The following is a 17,173-nucleotide window of genomic DNA, read 5'->3' on the forward strand; positions in this document are numbered from 1 at the left end:
TCATTCTCAAACATGCAACATGAAATTACTTATCAAATGCTGTACACAAAACAAACAAGGTCTATTTAGTTTGCTGTCTAACCTACTGGTAGATGAATGATACTGGAATAAAGAATGGTGGCCTGAACATAATTAAGCTACTGCAGAATCAATCATGAAGTGAGGAAAATGCCAGTACTTCCACTTTCCTCTCCCATTTCCCGGCATGTGGCTCTGTCAGTGGGTTACTTATAATGAAGGTTTAGCCAACGTGAATAACCTCATCTCAGAAAAGGTGCAGGAGTGGCTTCAGAATGGTACCACAGACCTTAATACATGCACAAATATATGCAGGTAATGGAGGATTGAGTGTCCTACCAATGTAAACTGGTATGCAAGTCTGGCCAGTTCATTCAAGAGTACTAATTAGGTGAAACTCTGCAGTAATGGATCTCTGTTGAGTTTTCTAAGTTATGTCCGTTTTATTAAAGAGCAAAATTAATTGGAAAATCTATCAAAAAAGCCTTTTTTCAAAATAAAAACAATTTTTTATAATTTATTTATCTGCTTCATAACCAAAATACAATGTAATAAACTTACATGAACTATTAGAACTTGACATTCTGAACACATTTTCATCTATAAACCAAATCTTAGCATTCAAACCACAAGCTCACATTCTTGTGTCTTTAGAGTTTTAAGATTTCTCATGGTGTCACTGGCTGGGCCAGCACTCATTCCCCATCTCCTGTTAACCTTGAGAAGATGACAGTGAGCCTTCTTCCTGAATTGTTGCAGTCCATGGGTAAATACTCTCCCATAATACCATTAGCTAGGGACCACGAGGATTTTGAACTAGTTCAGATAAAGGAATGACAATTTTGATTTGAAATTGGACTGATTTGCACTTTGTTGTATGTTTTGCGGTATTGTGCCTATTTCCTGTTGAAGTCCTGCTCATGAAGGAATTGTGCTGGGCACCTCCTGTACAAATTGCACCACCATGGGAGTCATTTCCCCATCACTTTTGTGCATGTAATAACATCATCAACATGTGCAACGTCCATTAATCATTTATCAATAGAAACTGGCTCAAAACTTCGTGATCTCTGACCTTTGTTATTGGCTCTCAATACAACAAGGAGTACATCATGCTGAAAATAGTAAGTCATGCATGATTTAAATTCCAGGTTTATTTAAATAATTCGTTTCAAATTTTCCTAGTTGCCAAAACTGAATTCAAACTCGCATTTCTGAATCATTAGTTCCAGCTGATGGGTTGTTAATCCACTAACCATTGTGTTATCCTACCTGCAAATATGATCATGTTCTGATGCATCTGTTATTTATCCCTTTTTCATGCACTTCTAGGATGTGCAACTGAGAAACCTTGGTGAATTGCTCCAGTCTATCTATAATGCTGATGATGGAATGAGTGATTTTTTTCAACAAGTGCATAAGGGGCCAGTCAAGCAGACATCTTTGTCCTAGATTATCTCTACAAGTAGGTAATATTCCAGCACACTCCTAACTTACATATTGTAACGTTGGAACACCTATCCTCTGACCTACTTGATACATTTATGTGACTGTTCCAGTCTAATTTCTGGTCAATAGCAGGCTCCAGAATAGTAATAGCATGACTAGACAGGCAATACAAATTAAAGCTCATGATAAACACAAGGATCTATTCAGTCATGTAACACATATTTTATAGTTATGATTATATAGGGAATATGGTCAGCAAGTTACAGCACACATTGATTCCTTCATTTGCATGTTCCCATATACATGATATACATGTATCTGCTGACAAAGGGTATCAATTATTCTGCAGTGGCACTGCTGCTGACCCTCAGGCATACGATACCATAAAAGTTTTGACCCATCCAACAGAAGAGCAGGTTGCAACAGAAAAAAGCAAGTCATAAGGGAGTGAGAGAGAGAGAAACTTTATCTGTAATGTTGTTGGAAAAACATTACAGAAACACAACATCTTAGATGTAATAAAGGACCAGATCTTTGAATTTTTTTATTCAGGGGAAGCTTTCTATATGTGTTGAACCGAGTGTTGAGGAGGAAGCTCAAACACTCCAATCCTCTCTTCTCCTACGTCCACTCTGCCACCACAATCTTCATCTAACATAAGGGCTGTGCTTGCTCCCATGCACATTACTCCACTCCATACAGCAGTTCACTGCACTATTTCAATAAAGCGTTCTAGGTTCAGAACCACAATACACATCATGCAGGATAGCTTGCAGTTCACTCATGAACTCGGAATTAATTGGGATTAATAGGCACATTCACATGAAAGGCCCACAAAATGTGAACTTGTTGTACACCACAATATGCATACACAAAGATGATTCTACAGTAAACCTGCAACAAACTGATGCAGGTGCATCATATTGCACTATTTTAACATATTTTTATATGACAATCAATTTCCAGGCAAAAAATTTTACAAAAGGTTGATTATGACTCATTAGAAAAAAACAATAAGACAAGCCAAATATATATACATTTTTGCAGAACTAACCTACCTTGTATTTCCATTTCACTTCAGCTTTGCTTTTGTTTTGTTCTTGTATTCCAAACTTCATTACATCGTTTTGATTATTTGCACTTTCTTGGTCAGCCACACTTAACACATTCTTTGAAGCCTGAGAAATAAGAAATATATTTTTACATACCATAAAATGCTACAAAAGAGGATAGAACTTGAGGATTAACACAATTGTACAATGCACTGCTATTCTGCAGTTAGTGGTTCTGAGAAAGTCTAAACATCTGGGAATAGTAATTTGTCCTCGCTCATGTATAAAAATAACAGACATACAAATTAGGAGCAGACATAGGCCACTCAGCCTCTCAAGCCTGTTCCAGCACTTAATAGGACACTGACTGATCCAACTGTTACTTCTGTTTCATGTTTTCATCCACCCACAGTAATCTTTGGTTATGGCATCTATCCACATTGGCCTTAAAAACATTCAAAGACTCCCTTCCTGAAAGGACAGTGGAAACAAAGTTCCAAAGGCATATGACCATTTGACAGAAAAAAATTTCCTTCAACTCTGCCTTAAAATGGGTGACCCTATAATTTTTAAAGTGGCCCTAGTTTGAGATGCTTACACAAGACAAGACATCCTTTGCACATGCACAGTTTCAGGACCCCTCAGGATCTTACGTACATCAATCAAGTCCACTTTCACTCTACTAAATTCCTGCGGATGCAATAAGACAACAGTTACAGTTATTATTCTGGTAGATCTTCTCTGAACTAATTCCAGTATACTGATATTCTTCCTTCAGTAATGAGACTGATATGGTACATCATCCTCCAAATGTGGTCTTACCAATGTCCTGTATAACTGAAGCATAACCTTCCTTCTTTTGTATTCAGTTCCCGTAGAAATCAGCAATAACATTCTGTCATTCCTAATTATTTTCTGTACCTGCACACAAACCTTTTGCACGAGGACAGCCAGATGCCTCTACATCTCAGCAATCTCTCACTGTTTAGATAATATGCCATCTTATTTCACACTTTCCCACGTTATACTCTACTTGTCAGATCTCTGCCCACTCAGTTAACCCATCCATATCCCCTTACAGCCTTCATCCAACCTGTTTCTCTCCCACAAATCTCCTGACACTCATCTGCTCATCCATCTGCCCAAACCAGCCCACCTGCCCCACCAGCCCTCAACACTGAGCAGCCACCCACCCCTATCTGAACCACTCCTGATTACTGCTACATAACTACAATACCTGCCCCTCAATTACCAAGCCTAACCCAGCCCCCCTTGATTAGATAATGATAGAGGGAAGGGGAATTGGATAAGAAAATATACTGAAGCTCCAAGCAATAGTAGAAGGGGGAGGAAATAGCCCATCAGCATTTACTAAAGGAACAGGTAAGGCACATGTAGCAGACCAGGATCATTTATTTCTTTGACAGTGAAACTATTCCTCGGGCAACTAAAATGTACACAAACTGCTTCAATCATACCTGTGGATTGCTACTCTTTAAAGGATCATGATAATAGAGAAGAGAAAAGGCATAAATAGTATGGATGCTGGAAATCTGAACAGAAAATTCTCTAAGTGCTCAGCACATTGGCACCACTTTTATCCCTTCTGACTATCTGTGTGACCTCCTCAAGTGTGTTGCAAACCAACACTGGGAAACAAACTTCTTCATGATCTCCTCTTTAAGCTGATGCTTAAAGACGATATGATAAAGACGATAAAGCAAAACATTTCTCTAATTTCAAACTAAACTAGACAAATATGCAGCCTTTATTTCAGCTGACACAATAGCTATTGGAATTTGCATTAACTATTTTTTTTAATTTATAAGTTATATCACATTAAATGATAGAATGGTGTATAAACATAATCTAGTAAAACACCTACCTTTCCCCCTTTCTTTGGCACTTCAGTTTTAATCAAAGCCTCCTTCGTATGTGCCTCAAGAATGTCAAGGTTTGGAACTACTGTGCTACTTTCTTTTTCTTTCTTTCCTTTTTTCTTTCCCCCTTCTTTGGCCCGTGAAGCTTTTTTTCTTTCTGGTTTTTCAACTGGTGCAGTGCCTGTCAGTGGTGGCAGTTTGACAGGGACAGTAGGGCTTTTGCCTGTACTGGTATCACTTACTTCACTTTCATTTGTTTTAAGTGCATTCTGCAAAGAGATGAAGATTGGAAAATATAACAGCACTGGTTGAGAGTAATTAAAAAATTTAAAATGGACAGCTACTCACTTCATCACAGGAGTGAATATATTTTTGCATTGCTGCTAAATAATATTTTTGGTACAGATGATCGGTTTATCCATTTCTGTAACTGCTTTTACCCTCCCTTATGTGGTGGAATGAAGGTGATGTTCTAATCTGAGAAATTTTTACTATGCTCCAAAGCATTTCAAATATTTCATTACTGAACATCTGGCAAAAAACAAGGAGGGCTAGTGTCTTCTTTTTTGCTGAGTTTCAAACATGAATATACTAGTTTCATAAAATATTGTGGTTGTCACAGGTAACACTCGATTATTCTTTTCCAACTTCAGACATTTCAATATTCTTTTAAAAACATCTAAAAGCTAATGTCAAAGTGAGAGAACTTGGCTTTTGTGAAGCATACATTTCACTTGTTTACAATATGAAATACATACAGTTAAAACTACTTATTACTACCAAATACATTTCTGTAGCTACTGAATTATCATTCTAACTAAAATAAGCATTAATAGTTTTAAAAAGTATCCTAATCAGAATGGTTATATGTTGTGTATAGAAGAGATTTTCATATAAAGCTGCAGTACCTCATAGAAAACAGAAATGTATTGATTTTATTGTTGGAATGGCATTTATCATAATACCATGCAAAAATATAGTCTGAAAATACAGCAACATTTCATAACACACTGTTAGAACATTTACCGAGGCTCCACCTACTTTTCTTTTGCCAACTGAAATATCTCATCCCTGTACAGTGTCATGTATGCGTCTAGCAGTGCAAGGACGTCTAGGTGTTCCAGTGATGCTGCAGAAAACATCCTCAGGAACTGATGAGTCTGAATCTTCCAGATAATAATGTATAAAGAGAATGACATCACTGATGATCTACAACACTGGATGTTTATTCAAGTTTTCATATTTTTTTCCAATGTTTTAAAAAAATATGAACATTGTTAACTATTTTGTGCTAGCGATAAACTACATCTTGCAAAACATCAATTCTTTACTATACAGTATTAAGTTCCTATGAAATACTGCAGCCTTAGCCCTAAAAGTGTATACATTATGGACATAACTAAAATTAATATGGCTTTGCAAAATCCGTATTATGGGGAAAATGTGATTTTGCAAAATGCCATTCATTTTGATTAATGGTCTCCTAATAACATACTCATTTAAGTGAGAAAGTTCTTTAAATATATTTACTGATAAAAAATAATCTTAGGACAACACATAATTAAGTAAAAAATCTTCAGGAAACTTTATTAGATATAATACAAGAAAGTTAAATATTGTAGTCAGATATTGAAATGAAACTCACCTCTGCTAATCGTATTTCTTTGGCAAATTCTTTAATAAGTTGTGCTGTTTTAATGGTTTCTGGAATTTCATCCTCATGATCGGCAATAACCTGGAAATGAAAGTATGACGTGGTAGGTCAGTAACTAGTACATATTAATTGCAGTTAATGAAGAGGCCTTCTGTAGGGAACTCCAATGACCAAAGTGCCATGGAACAATAATTGTTTATAACTTGTGAAATGTTCATGTTCAAATGACCAAGAATCTGCAGGTTTAATCCTTGCTTCTTTGGTTTGAGTCAGAAGGTAACCTCCAAATGTTACCTTTCTAAGTTAACTTCAAAAGTGAATTGTCTATGTACCAGCCATGTGTCTGCGGAAAAAGAGGAGAGGGTGAGACTAATTTTCAAAACCAAGCAGTAGTATTTCAAATGTGTCCTTCTGAGGCATAGACTTGGTGTAAAGAAGACATGAATTGCCTGCTGTACCTCCAGTGGGGAGTCTGTATACCAGGTGCATTGAATTTTAGGCCAGCAACAGCTTCAACCAAGTCCAGGTGGGGATGACACCAGGGGAGGGGCAAAGTGCTGTTGTTAATGGCTACAAGGGGTGTTGTGAATCGAGGGGAACTGCTCTTTGCCATTCCACATTAAAAAGAAATTACAAAACTTTTCACTTAAGTTTTTTGAAGCCTCCACATGCCCAAGCTTGCTCATCAGGGTAGCTAAAAATGGACCCCTCCTGGTCAGGCTACTCTGATGAGCAAGGAGCAAAACACCTACTTTAGACAACTGGCTTCATACCTGAAAGTTGTCCAAGATCAATACGAAGGAGAGCATTAACCTGCAAAAGTGGACTTTTTTGACCTATTTTATCACCAAAATACCAAAGACTGAAGGAAAGTACAACATTCTCTACCTGTTTCTTCGTCCATGACCTGAAAGCCCCATTTAGAGCTTTTGCTCCTTGTACCAGGTAAGAGGGAGGCTGCTTCCCAGATTTGTGCAAACCTATTACAAACCAAGAAACCAATAATGCCATCAGTATAGGATTAGATGAACATTTTCAAAGAATGAGAAAGTAGACATGCCACAAGGCTGGGAAATGTAGTTTCCATTTTCACATTACCTTTGAATGTCTCAAGCAGATATTTGCCAACATACCAACATATGACTTCAAAGTTTGAAAATTTAATAAGGCTGCCAATTTTCAGTCGTTTTTCTACTTCATAGGCTCTGTAATAAAATCAAACTATTGAGCTACAAGAATAACCAGTTTAACATGATTTTGAATTATATAATCAATATTTCTGTGAACTTTGGAAAATGTGCTATTTAATCAAATGAAATATTTTTAAAATTCATATGGTTCATCCGTTCCACAATTGACTGCTTATTGTCGAAGGATTTCAAAAACAATTTCTTTCTTTATATAGTAAATAATGACATACGTCAATAAATTTTCTGCGGCATGCTTGTGGTCAACTGATAAAAACAAGTTTTCCCATAAACAAAATATGATCTGTGTTCTAAGAGATCGCTTGAAAATTTGCTCTGCAGTACTCCCCATCCCAGAGTCTATAGTTATTCCATTTCTAGAAGGTGGTTATATTGGGACTTCGCGTTAAAATTAATATTTTTAATTTTAAATGTTAATATTATACTGTGATTAAAACTTACAAGTTATGAATATTGTGAAAAAGAATGGCTTGTGCAGACTATTTTTATTTACAAGCAATGGCGTGACATAGGAGACAGGTCACTTCACATGGGTTTCAAGACCTATGTGAAGTGAGGTGACAAAATTAAATAACAGGGCCAGGATACATACACATGCATGTCACATACATGTGCACCTTGATTTTATATTATTTACAGAAAAGAATAAAAACTTACCAATTTAAGAAATAAAGATAGATAAAGACATTAGTCTTTATTTGCACATGCTAAATACACAATATAACTCCAGCTGTGCATTGTACTCCATCTTAAAATTTGATTCCAGGGAAATCAATTGGACAAGATTTAAGCCTTTAGTACTTTTTACATGGGCTGCACTACAAGCTTAAAAATGGAAATATAGAGCTACAAAGTAATAGGTCTAACACAGGTGGGAGAATGTCACAATAGAGTAAAAGTTTAGATGAACAGTTTCCATTTTAAATGTGAAAATAACAGTTTTTAGGAAATGCATGCAGATTTTACATAAAACTTCACCTTCTAATGATGTTTTCAGCTAATGAGTTTGAGAATATGTTCATTTATTCTGGGGTCATTGACCTCTGGTGATTAACTAAAACAAATTATACTTTATGAAATGTTATATAAGCATTCAGACAAATTTAATTATTTCAATAAATGAGTAAACTCTGAGTTATAATTTATGATCCTTTAGAAATACTTATATCATATTTTGAGATCCAGAATATGAAGGAAGATGAACGGAAGTAATATGAAATAAGTTGCAGGGTGTGGGAGGCAGGAGGTCTATGCTAAATAAGGTATTAAGGTATTCTTGGCGTGTGAGACCATTGAGAGAGGAAAGTACAGGTAGTGGGACTACCGAAGGAGAAAGATGCCCAAAACGAAAATTAATTATTGAATGTGGGAATAATACAGGGCATTAGTAAGTTAGGGGAAGAAGTCACAAGAGGCTACAAGAATTGGGGAGGAAGCATCAGGATACGAAATCACTGAATGGATTTTGAAAATGAGTAGAAGGGTGGTTGCAGGACAAGGATAGTGCCTGGAATGACGTACGTGGAATGATCACATGGAATCTAGCACAATGGTAGTGGAAATTTAACTTTTTTTCCTACTTTTCTTACTGTATCCTTCTGCTCCTCTCATTAAATTTTCCTTTGTACCTTTCCAGTACAATGTGCTGAATTGCATGAAGATTTTTTTAAATAGGAAAAAATTTAACAGATGACTGGGTTCAAGGTGAGATTATGAGGAAAATATACATCACCCGCCTTTGTTCTGTTCACATACCCTTGCTCAATCATTGTTAGTACAACACCATCCATCGCCCAGATTGGACAATTAAGTGATGAAATATTTACATGAAAGGTGTTCATGCCAATTTATAATGGAAAAAAAATTGTCCCAAAATTGTAAAAGAGCAACAGTGAAGAGCAAGGCTTTAATAAACTGGACATTATGGGCTATGCTAATGACAAATGTGAACTGAATAATATTTTAAATAAACATAAGTTCCTTTTCCATTGGTGGTGTATACTGATAGTTTAAATAGAAGTTTAGGCAATGGAGCTTATGTTGGGAAGATGATAGTGGAGGGGCAGTGTAAAAGGAAGGGGAGTGTGGAGAGTGCAAACACAGAAGACCTTGGAATAGTCCATCCTGAAGGCAATATAACATTCTTTCCAAGTGAAGCAGCAATTCACTTGTACTTCTTCTAATCTAATGTACTGCATTCAGGCTTCCTCTACACTGGAAAACAAAATGCAGGTTGAAGATCGCTTTATGGAACACCTACACTCTGTCTTAATGACTCTATGCTTCCAGTTGTCTGCCACATTAATTTACCATACCTCTCCCACTCAGATCTTTATGTCTGTGATTTAAAATTGAATTCTTCAACTTTAAATAACATGCTCTTTCTTTCTGTCAATACAAGTACCAGTTCTGCCTGCCACCCTTTCTTCCTCTCTATGTATAGTTTGCCCTGCTAGGCATGTCCCAGTATGCCAGAATCACATTAGCAATCAATCGCACAGCTTAAACTGATCCCTCCTGCCACATGACTTCATTCTATCAGAGGAATCCCTTTGTTCCACCCATAACCCTCCCCCACCTTTGCTGCTACTAAGACTAAGTTGCTTCTCCCTTTCCCAGACCATTAGATACAGGAACAGAATTAGGCCATTCTGACCATCGAGTCTGCTCCGCCATTCAATCATGGCTGGTTTTTTTCCTACATTATTCTCCCGCCTTTTCCCCATAACCCTTAACCCCCTTACCAATCAAGAACCTACCAATCTCTGCCCAAGTACACCCAATGACTTGGGCTCGACAGCCCTCTGTGGCAATAAATTCCACAGATTCACAGCCCTCTGGCTGAAGAAATTCCTCCTCATCTCAGTTTTAAAGGGATGCCCCCTTATTCTGAGGCTGTGCCCTCGGTTCCTAGACTCTCCTACTAATGGAAATATCCTCTCCTCGTCCACTCTATCCTGGCCTTTCAGCATCCAGTACATTTCAGTAAGGTCCCCCCCTCATTCTGAACTCCATCGGGTATAGGCCCAGGTATGTTCTCATCTGAAGCATTACCATTAACAATACATTACACGGACTAAGAAGCCTAATGTACTGGTAACTGCCACCATTAAGCCACTTTGACTCATCCCACCACAGACCTTCCCTTTTTTCTACACATCCTTCCCCCACCTACTCTCCTACTGAAAACTAACTTCTGTCTTTGCCTTTTCCTGTTCTGAAAGAGGGTCACACACCCGAAATGTTGACTGTTTCTTTTTCCACAGATGCTGCCTGACCTGCTAGGTTTTTCTAGCATTTTCTGTTTTTATACAGCACACATCAAGTACCGTGTCTCTGAAAGACCATTGAAAGCTTTGATAGCCAGCATACCCCTGACCCAAGCTTTGGCAGTTGTCAAATAGGTCAGGATCATGAAATAGTTTTTTAATTTCTCTGACATTCAACAACATATAAGACATTAAAAATGAAGTTTAAAAAAAATTAAAACTTTACAAACACAAAACTAAAATACTTATAAATAGATAGAGACAATTAATTAAATTAAGATATTTATTTGAGAAAGAGGAACGTGTTCTCTTTTGTTTTGTGTCTACAGCCTAAACTCCTCACTGAAATCAATGAATTCTCAGAATCTGTGCCTGGTCTGACCTGACACATGACCTAAAAGCCATCTCCTCAGCATAAATGCTCAGGAATCTCAGTTAGATAGAATCCCACTGCTGAACATGTGGAAAGTAGCAATGGAACAAATTGATAGATTCAATGTTCCAAACCCATCAGTGAGTTCAGGACCAAAAAACAAAACTGCTGGAGGAACTCAGTGAGTTGAGCAGCATCTGTAGAAGGAAAGGAATTGTTGACATTTCTGGTTGAGGCCCTGCATCAGGACTGAGAGTGGAGAGGGAAGATAGCCGGGTTAAAGAGAGGGGGAGGGGTGTGATGAATCAGTAAGTGTTAGGTGGATTGAGAAGGGGCGAGGGATGACGGGCAGAACTTCCACATTTGACAAAGCATGCATGGAAATCCAAGACTTGCTTCCAGCTAAACAGGTAAATGACAACAGCTCTGCATAGGCCCACTGGGATTCAGCAGCAAGATCTCAACCCTTATTATTCAGTGTTGAAGATAAGAAATAAAAGCAGTCATATATGGCCCCTCAAAGTTGATCTACCCTTGAATAGAAAATGGTCGATTCTGTGCCTTGTCCACTTTACAGCCTCATTTGCATATCCTGTTTTTCCCTTGCTGTGCAAAAATCTATGTTCCTTTTCTTGAATATATATATATTTATCTTATGTTAGAATTTGTTGGTTTGTTTTTTTCTAGGAATATAGTCACATTTGGATAAATTCTGTTCTTGATTAATCAAAAATAGATATCCAGAGTTCTTCCCCAGAACGCAAAGGAACAGTGTTTTTACCACCATTATATTAAAGAACATCATACCTTAACTGCATTTCAATGTTTAGGCTGTGCAAGAAGTGTCCTCCAAAAGCCAAGCAGTCCACGGGAGTTAATGTTGCATAAATCCAGCCTATTAAAAAATAATGCAAATTTGTTAGCATCTAACTGGAAGCACAAATGTGCAGGTTTTGTGTTGCTCTGGGTATCAAGACAACTGGAATTCTGTACAATTCAGTTCTTTCACAAAATTGAAAACATGGCCCTCTTTGCAAATAGGCAAAACATCTGCAGCATGCACTCCAAATCTATGATATCTGTAACTGTAGGATAAATTGGACAACCACCAGCTATGAGGTTCTAATTTACGGAGAAGAGAAATGTGCCTTTGGTGACGTGCTAAACATATGTGAGTGCATTAAGTATCATCAGTGTTCACATCCCAACACTCAGTTCTATTGAATACATTTGGCATTAAACACCAAAATTAAATTTCTCCCTTGCAGTAGTTTAATAAGTACAACCACATGCTTGCGGCTAATTTTTAATTACAATTTACAAATGAAGTAATGAACTCCTGTTGTTTCCCTGCTGTCCCCTCATTCCTGTTGATACACTGTATTTAACTTTTGAAATGCACATTTTTATTCAAGCACACCCAGTATTACATAATGCTAACTTTTAAAATCACGCAAATATTTATCTGTAGAAATGTATATAAATATTTCACTGTAGCTGGACCAGCAACATGTATTTTTAACTGCAGAGATTATAACTCACCAGTATTCGTCCAAGTTCTTTTAATTAATCTAACATACGTCAAGCTCAAATCCACTATCCAAATATTATTATATTATCCACTTATCATATAATAATAACGTTACATCATTCATATCGAATAAATAGTAATATTCTTTCAAAGGTTACGCTTCATGGAAAGGTATAAACATCTTAACACATTTACAAAATAAATTATACAAATGCATAAGTAATGAATAACATTAGAACTCTTACATAAGAAGCAATTGTGTTTAACATGACACATAATCATTCTGATTCTTCTCAAGCACCTGTTTAAAAATGCCCCTTTTAAAAATGAAATTTGAGTGGCGGAACATTATACCTGATGGGATGAATAGACTCTGTCCTTGTTTCAGGGTACATTTGTAGCACTTGTCTACTTGATCAGCAAAAAACATTTCACTCTGATTGGATGATGAACTCCACCTTTCATATAAAGCAAGGTTTGCAGAAGTTGACTTAATCAAATAAAAAATTTTCTCTCCCTGGAGAGGAAAAGATATGTCACAGTTAATACTACAAAATATTCTCAATGTTTCAAATAAACTAAAATGTACTAAAAGAGGGAAAATAAGTGGAAAGATTTAAAAAGCAAAGACCTGAGACAGCAGAACATTCAATAACAGTTTCCAAGCAAATGCTACTGAGAGTACCCAATCAGACTGCAGCTCCTAACAGTTGTGCATAACATGTTTAGAATGGAGTAGAAAACACATTTTTAGCCTTCAGATATTTTTGAACGGAAACTGATCTTTTATCGTAAATTATTTCATTTCCAAAAAAGAAACATGAATAAGTGCATGAGTGGTTCCCAGTCTTTCTTTGAGCTTTTCTATAATCAATTATTGAAAATCATGAAAGAACTATACAAGTAGGCATACTCCAGGGAAAAAAAATTCTTATCTACTGCTTCCTCTGCTTGACAGACAGCACACCCATTATGGGCTGAAGAAACCATTTCTGTGCTTTATGACTCTACGATACTCTGAGTTCAAGAATTACTCCATCAGTGAATCACAGGGTGAAATTTTTATTCTCTTCCCCTAATGTTATGTATCACATGGATGCGCTTTATTATAAAGCTTTTCAGCTGTTCAACTTATCAGCTGCAATATAAATGTTAGTTATTGTTCATGTTCAATAATTCAAGACAGCTTACCCGCAGGAGATGATACCAAACTGATGATCCTCCTGAGCCTATGTGGAAGTCTGTATAGCTGTCCTTTACACCTATCTGGCAATACTTTGTAACTTTTGGCTTGTCAAAAAGTGAGTCATCTTGCCACAAATTATCGACCCAGGATAATTTCTTGACAACTTCAGGAGCTTCAACCAAACTTGACATTCTGCAAACAAAATAAAATGCAATTCTTGTTTCTGTAAAATGATATTTATGAATGTCTAACTGAGAAAACTTTTACTTTGCCATTTCATTTCCCACTGTCACTAACTGGGTAATCCTTTGGTCTACTTTTATTTTTTAGTTTGAGTGAAATGTCACCATACATTAGATTCTCTGGAAAAAAAAGTGAATATGAAATCTGATTCAAACCCATAACTACTGGCACATTGTAATCTCTTTTCCAGAAGAGCTTAAATGTTAAGCATTTATTCAAAGCAATTATTAAATAAGTTATTGCAGCAGTATCATGTTCCCTTGTGTCTGTGAAATTCATTTTGAGGACAGAGTTCAATGCAATGATATGACCATGTCTTTAACACTAAAAATCAGGGATAAGTTTCAAGGCAATGATGCTTCGATGGTAGTCATTCAAAATAATATTTGAGCAGCAGTATACAGTATCTTTGTTCCTTTGTAATTTTTAGCCATTTTTGTTAAAGATTTAACATATTAGAGCCAAAACTGAGAAATTATAAAGAAATATTAAGTTTAACAAACATACTTGGTATCTGAAAATTCAAAATTAATCACATTAAGAACTCTCTTCCGGTTTGCACTATAGTAGTATTCGACAAACTCCTTTATGGTCAACTTGCAGGTCTTCTGTTTGGTGACATCTACAACATCAATGACTCTGTCTGGGCCTAGAAAATAAAGCCAGAATACAGTTAACCTGTCTAAGGACTGAAAACTATAATTTAGGATGAAGACATTAAAACCTCAACAGACTAATCTCCAAGGGGTTAAAACTGAAGTTACACAAAGCATTAACTAACATAATGGAAATTCTTTCAAATCAATAATTTTTGATTCAATTGATTTTATACTTTTAACTGATCAAAATTTTTCTATAAAATACACAAAAAGCTCTGTGCCAGCATATACCTTTTGTGATTAAGGGAATTAAAAACAACAAACAAAATAGTAATTATGTCATAATTTCAACACCAGTCCAAAAAGCAGATGTAAATACAGGAAAGGGAATACCTTTAATCCAATAACGATGAGAAAAATTCTGAGGGGAGATTAATTGATCTCTTTGGACATTATATAAAATAGTAATACAAGACAAGGACTGAACCTGACCAGTATATGTTAGCAATACACAATAGCCCAGACACACTGCACCTTTTCCCTTCAAAGCAAGTCATACCGACCAGTCTCTCCTATGCAGCTGTTTTAAGTAATTCATTTTTGTGAATTAGAAACTAATGGAGTACCCCAAAGATTAGTCCTTTGCCCTCAATTATTAACTACCTATGTTAGTGACCTAGAGGAGGGAGCAGTGTGTAAGGTATCAAAGTTTGTTGATGACGTGAAAACAGGTTGGAGGGCTTGCTTCAGTGAGGATATTTGAACTCTGCAACCAGATATAGATAGTTTGAGAGAGTGGACACAAACCTGGCAAATAAAGTTTAACGTTGGAAAGTGTGAGCTCATACACTGGTAGGTAGAGCCAAAAGACAGACCATTATCTAAATGGAGAGAGACTGCCAGTGACTGGAGTTCAAAGGAATCTAGGTATTTTTGTGCATGAAACACAAAATGATAGTAAGTAATTAAGAAACCAAATGGCATATTGGCCCTTATTTCTCTGGGCTAGAAGTTAAAAATAGAGTATTCTTACAACTGTACAGGGTATATGTAAACAGAGTATCCTGGATATTCAATTCTCCAATACTGCTTCTTTCCAAACCAGTTTTATCCAAAGTGGAACACAATTGCAATAATTTCCAGGTTGAATCACAATATTGTGGAAATTCAGCCAGGCACTTCAGGCCATAAATCATCCTTGCACCAATGATGCAATTTGGAACACTGCCTGGGAAAATTGGATCACATTGCCCACTTGTAGAACAATGCTTTCTTAGAACTATGCACTCAGAACTGTTTGACCTGCAGCAGCACTACTTAAAGGGAGCAGGTCTTAGCACAATGGTTGACCTAACCCATCTCAGAGAGGTCTCCTTTAATTTTTAACTTATTTGTTCTCTTCAAGCCTTCACCCTTGTTCTGACCAGCTCCTCTCAACCCTGATCTCTGAACCCAGGCTCCAATCTTGCACCCCGCCACCAAGACATCCATTTCCAGCCATTGACCCTCTTCTCTGATCGGACCCTGATTTCTACCCCCATCCAATAACCAGGCCCTGATCTCAAGCCACTTTCCCATACCCAAACTTAACTTAGAGCCAAACCATCAAGCCTCTCTCCCCTGCAACCCTAGTTCCAGTTTCAATCATGGACATTCTTGCCTAGAAAATCAATTGTACAGTGCTGATTTTCTTAGTGCAGTGATTGATAATTAATTTAATCAGAAGTATGTTGCATTTATAACCTTTTTCAGGTCAAATTGCATCAATTGTTAAGTTTGACCGGCAATTCCATTGGGAAAGCAAACAATCACTTCATTTCCCATGCAGTGCCACAGAAGAACTTGGACCAGATTGTCCCAGGAACGTCCATTTTATGGCATTCCCAGGTTAACAATGTCTTAATCCTGTAGCACTGACATGGAGCTCTGCAGGTAAGTAAGAAATTAACCAAAGCCTCAGAGTCCACTAGCCCTGCCCTCCACCCAATAACCCCACCTTCCAAACATCTACTAATCTGAGTATCCAATCGACTCTCATCCTCAGTGAGGATGGCCTAGCCCATTGTTTCTGCATGTCAACTTCCCTGATCCACCCAGGAAGGCAGGCTTCTCCAAACCCACAAAACTGCTGGCTGGCATGATACAACACAACTGATCCACATCCTGGACTCCAGTGCCATCCACTCTCTAAAAAGTGAAAGCAACATTTCAGCTAAAGCTTGGTCAATTAGAAAAAAAAGATAATAAATAATGACTGTACTTTTATTGATTGAATCATATGCTCCTAATTACTTTATGGCCTCAGGCTGGTATCCCATGTTTACGCTTGGTTCCTCATGTTATTTATTGAAATGCATAATAAACCTGGAATTACAAACTGAGATACCTGTTTAATATTATTATGCATAGACTAAATGAAATTCATATAACTTTTTTTACTGGTAAAGATATTGTGCAAAACATTGATGAGTACCTTCAGTCCTCATTGATGGGTACCTTCTACAAAAATATACAATACATACGTATCAACTTAACCAGCTGCATACCTTTTAATAATACTGATAGATTTCAGATTAAGATATGTTTTATAGAAAATATGATAACAAATAAATATTGGAAAATAAATGAAATTCAAATGCATCATGGAAATAATGGAAAAAAATGACTGTTCTCATTTCTTTCTATCTTTGTAAAAGTCAACTCTTTACTTA

General features: G+C 36.7%; 1 protein-coding gene across 5 annotated transcripts in view; it reads right to left on the reverse strand.

Moving 5' to 3' along the window:
* Positions 1–17,173, reverse strand: part of phf2 (PHD finger protein 2) — a 106,077-nt gene that overhangs the window by 38,527 nt on the left and 50,377 nt on the right. For all 5 annotated transcript variants that reach the window (XM_052017965.1, XM_052017966.1, XM_052017967.1 and 2 more), the window contains 9 exons: positions 14,371–14,512; positions 13,626–13,812; positions 12,789–12,951; positions 11,711–11,798; positions 7,152–7,258; positions 6,942–7,033; positions 6,045–6,134; positions 4,405–4,668; positions 2,526–2,645 (listed from right to left, as the gene is read on the reverse strand). In XM_052017965.1, coding sequence (XP_051873925.1) covers positions 2,526–2,645; positions 4,405–4,668; positions 6,045–6,134; positions 6,942–7,033; positions 7,152–7,258; positions 11,711–11,798; positions 12,789–12,951; positions 13,626–13,812; positions 14,371–14,512 — 1,253 coding nt within the window. The remainder of the gene's footprint in view (positions 1–2,525; positions 2,646–4,404; positions 4,669–6,044; positions 6,135–6,941; positions 7,034–7,151; positions 7,259–11,710; positions 11,799–12,788; positions 12,952–13,625; positions 13,813–14,370; positions 14,513–17,173) is intronic.

Source organism: Pristis pectinata, chromosome 6, assembly GCF_009764475.1.
Source record: "Pristis pectinata isolate sPriPec2 chromosome 6, sPriPec2.1.pri, whole genome shotgun sequence".
Lineage (NCBI taxonomy): Eukaryota > Metazoa > Chordata > Chondrichthyes > Rhinopristiformes > Pristidae > Pristis > Pristis pectinata.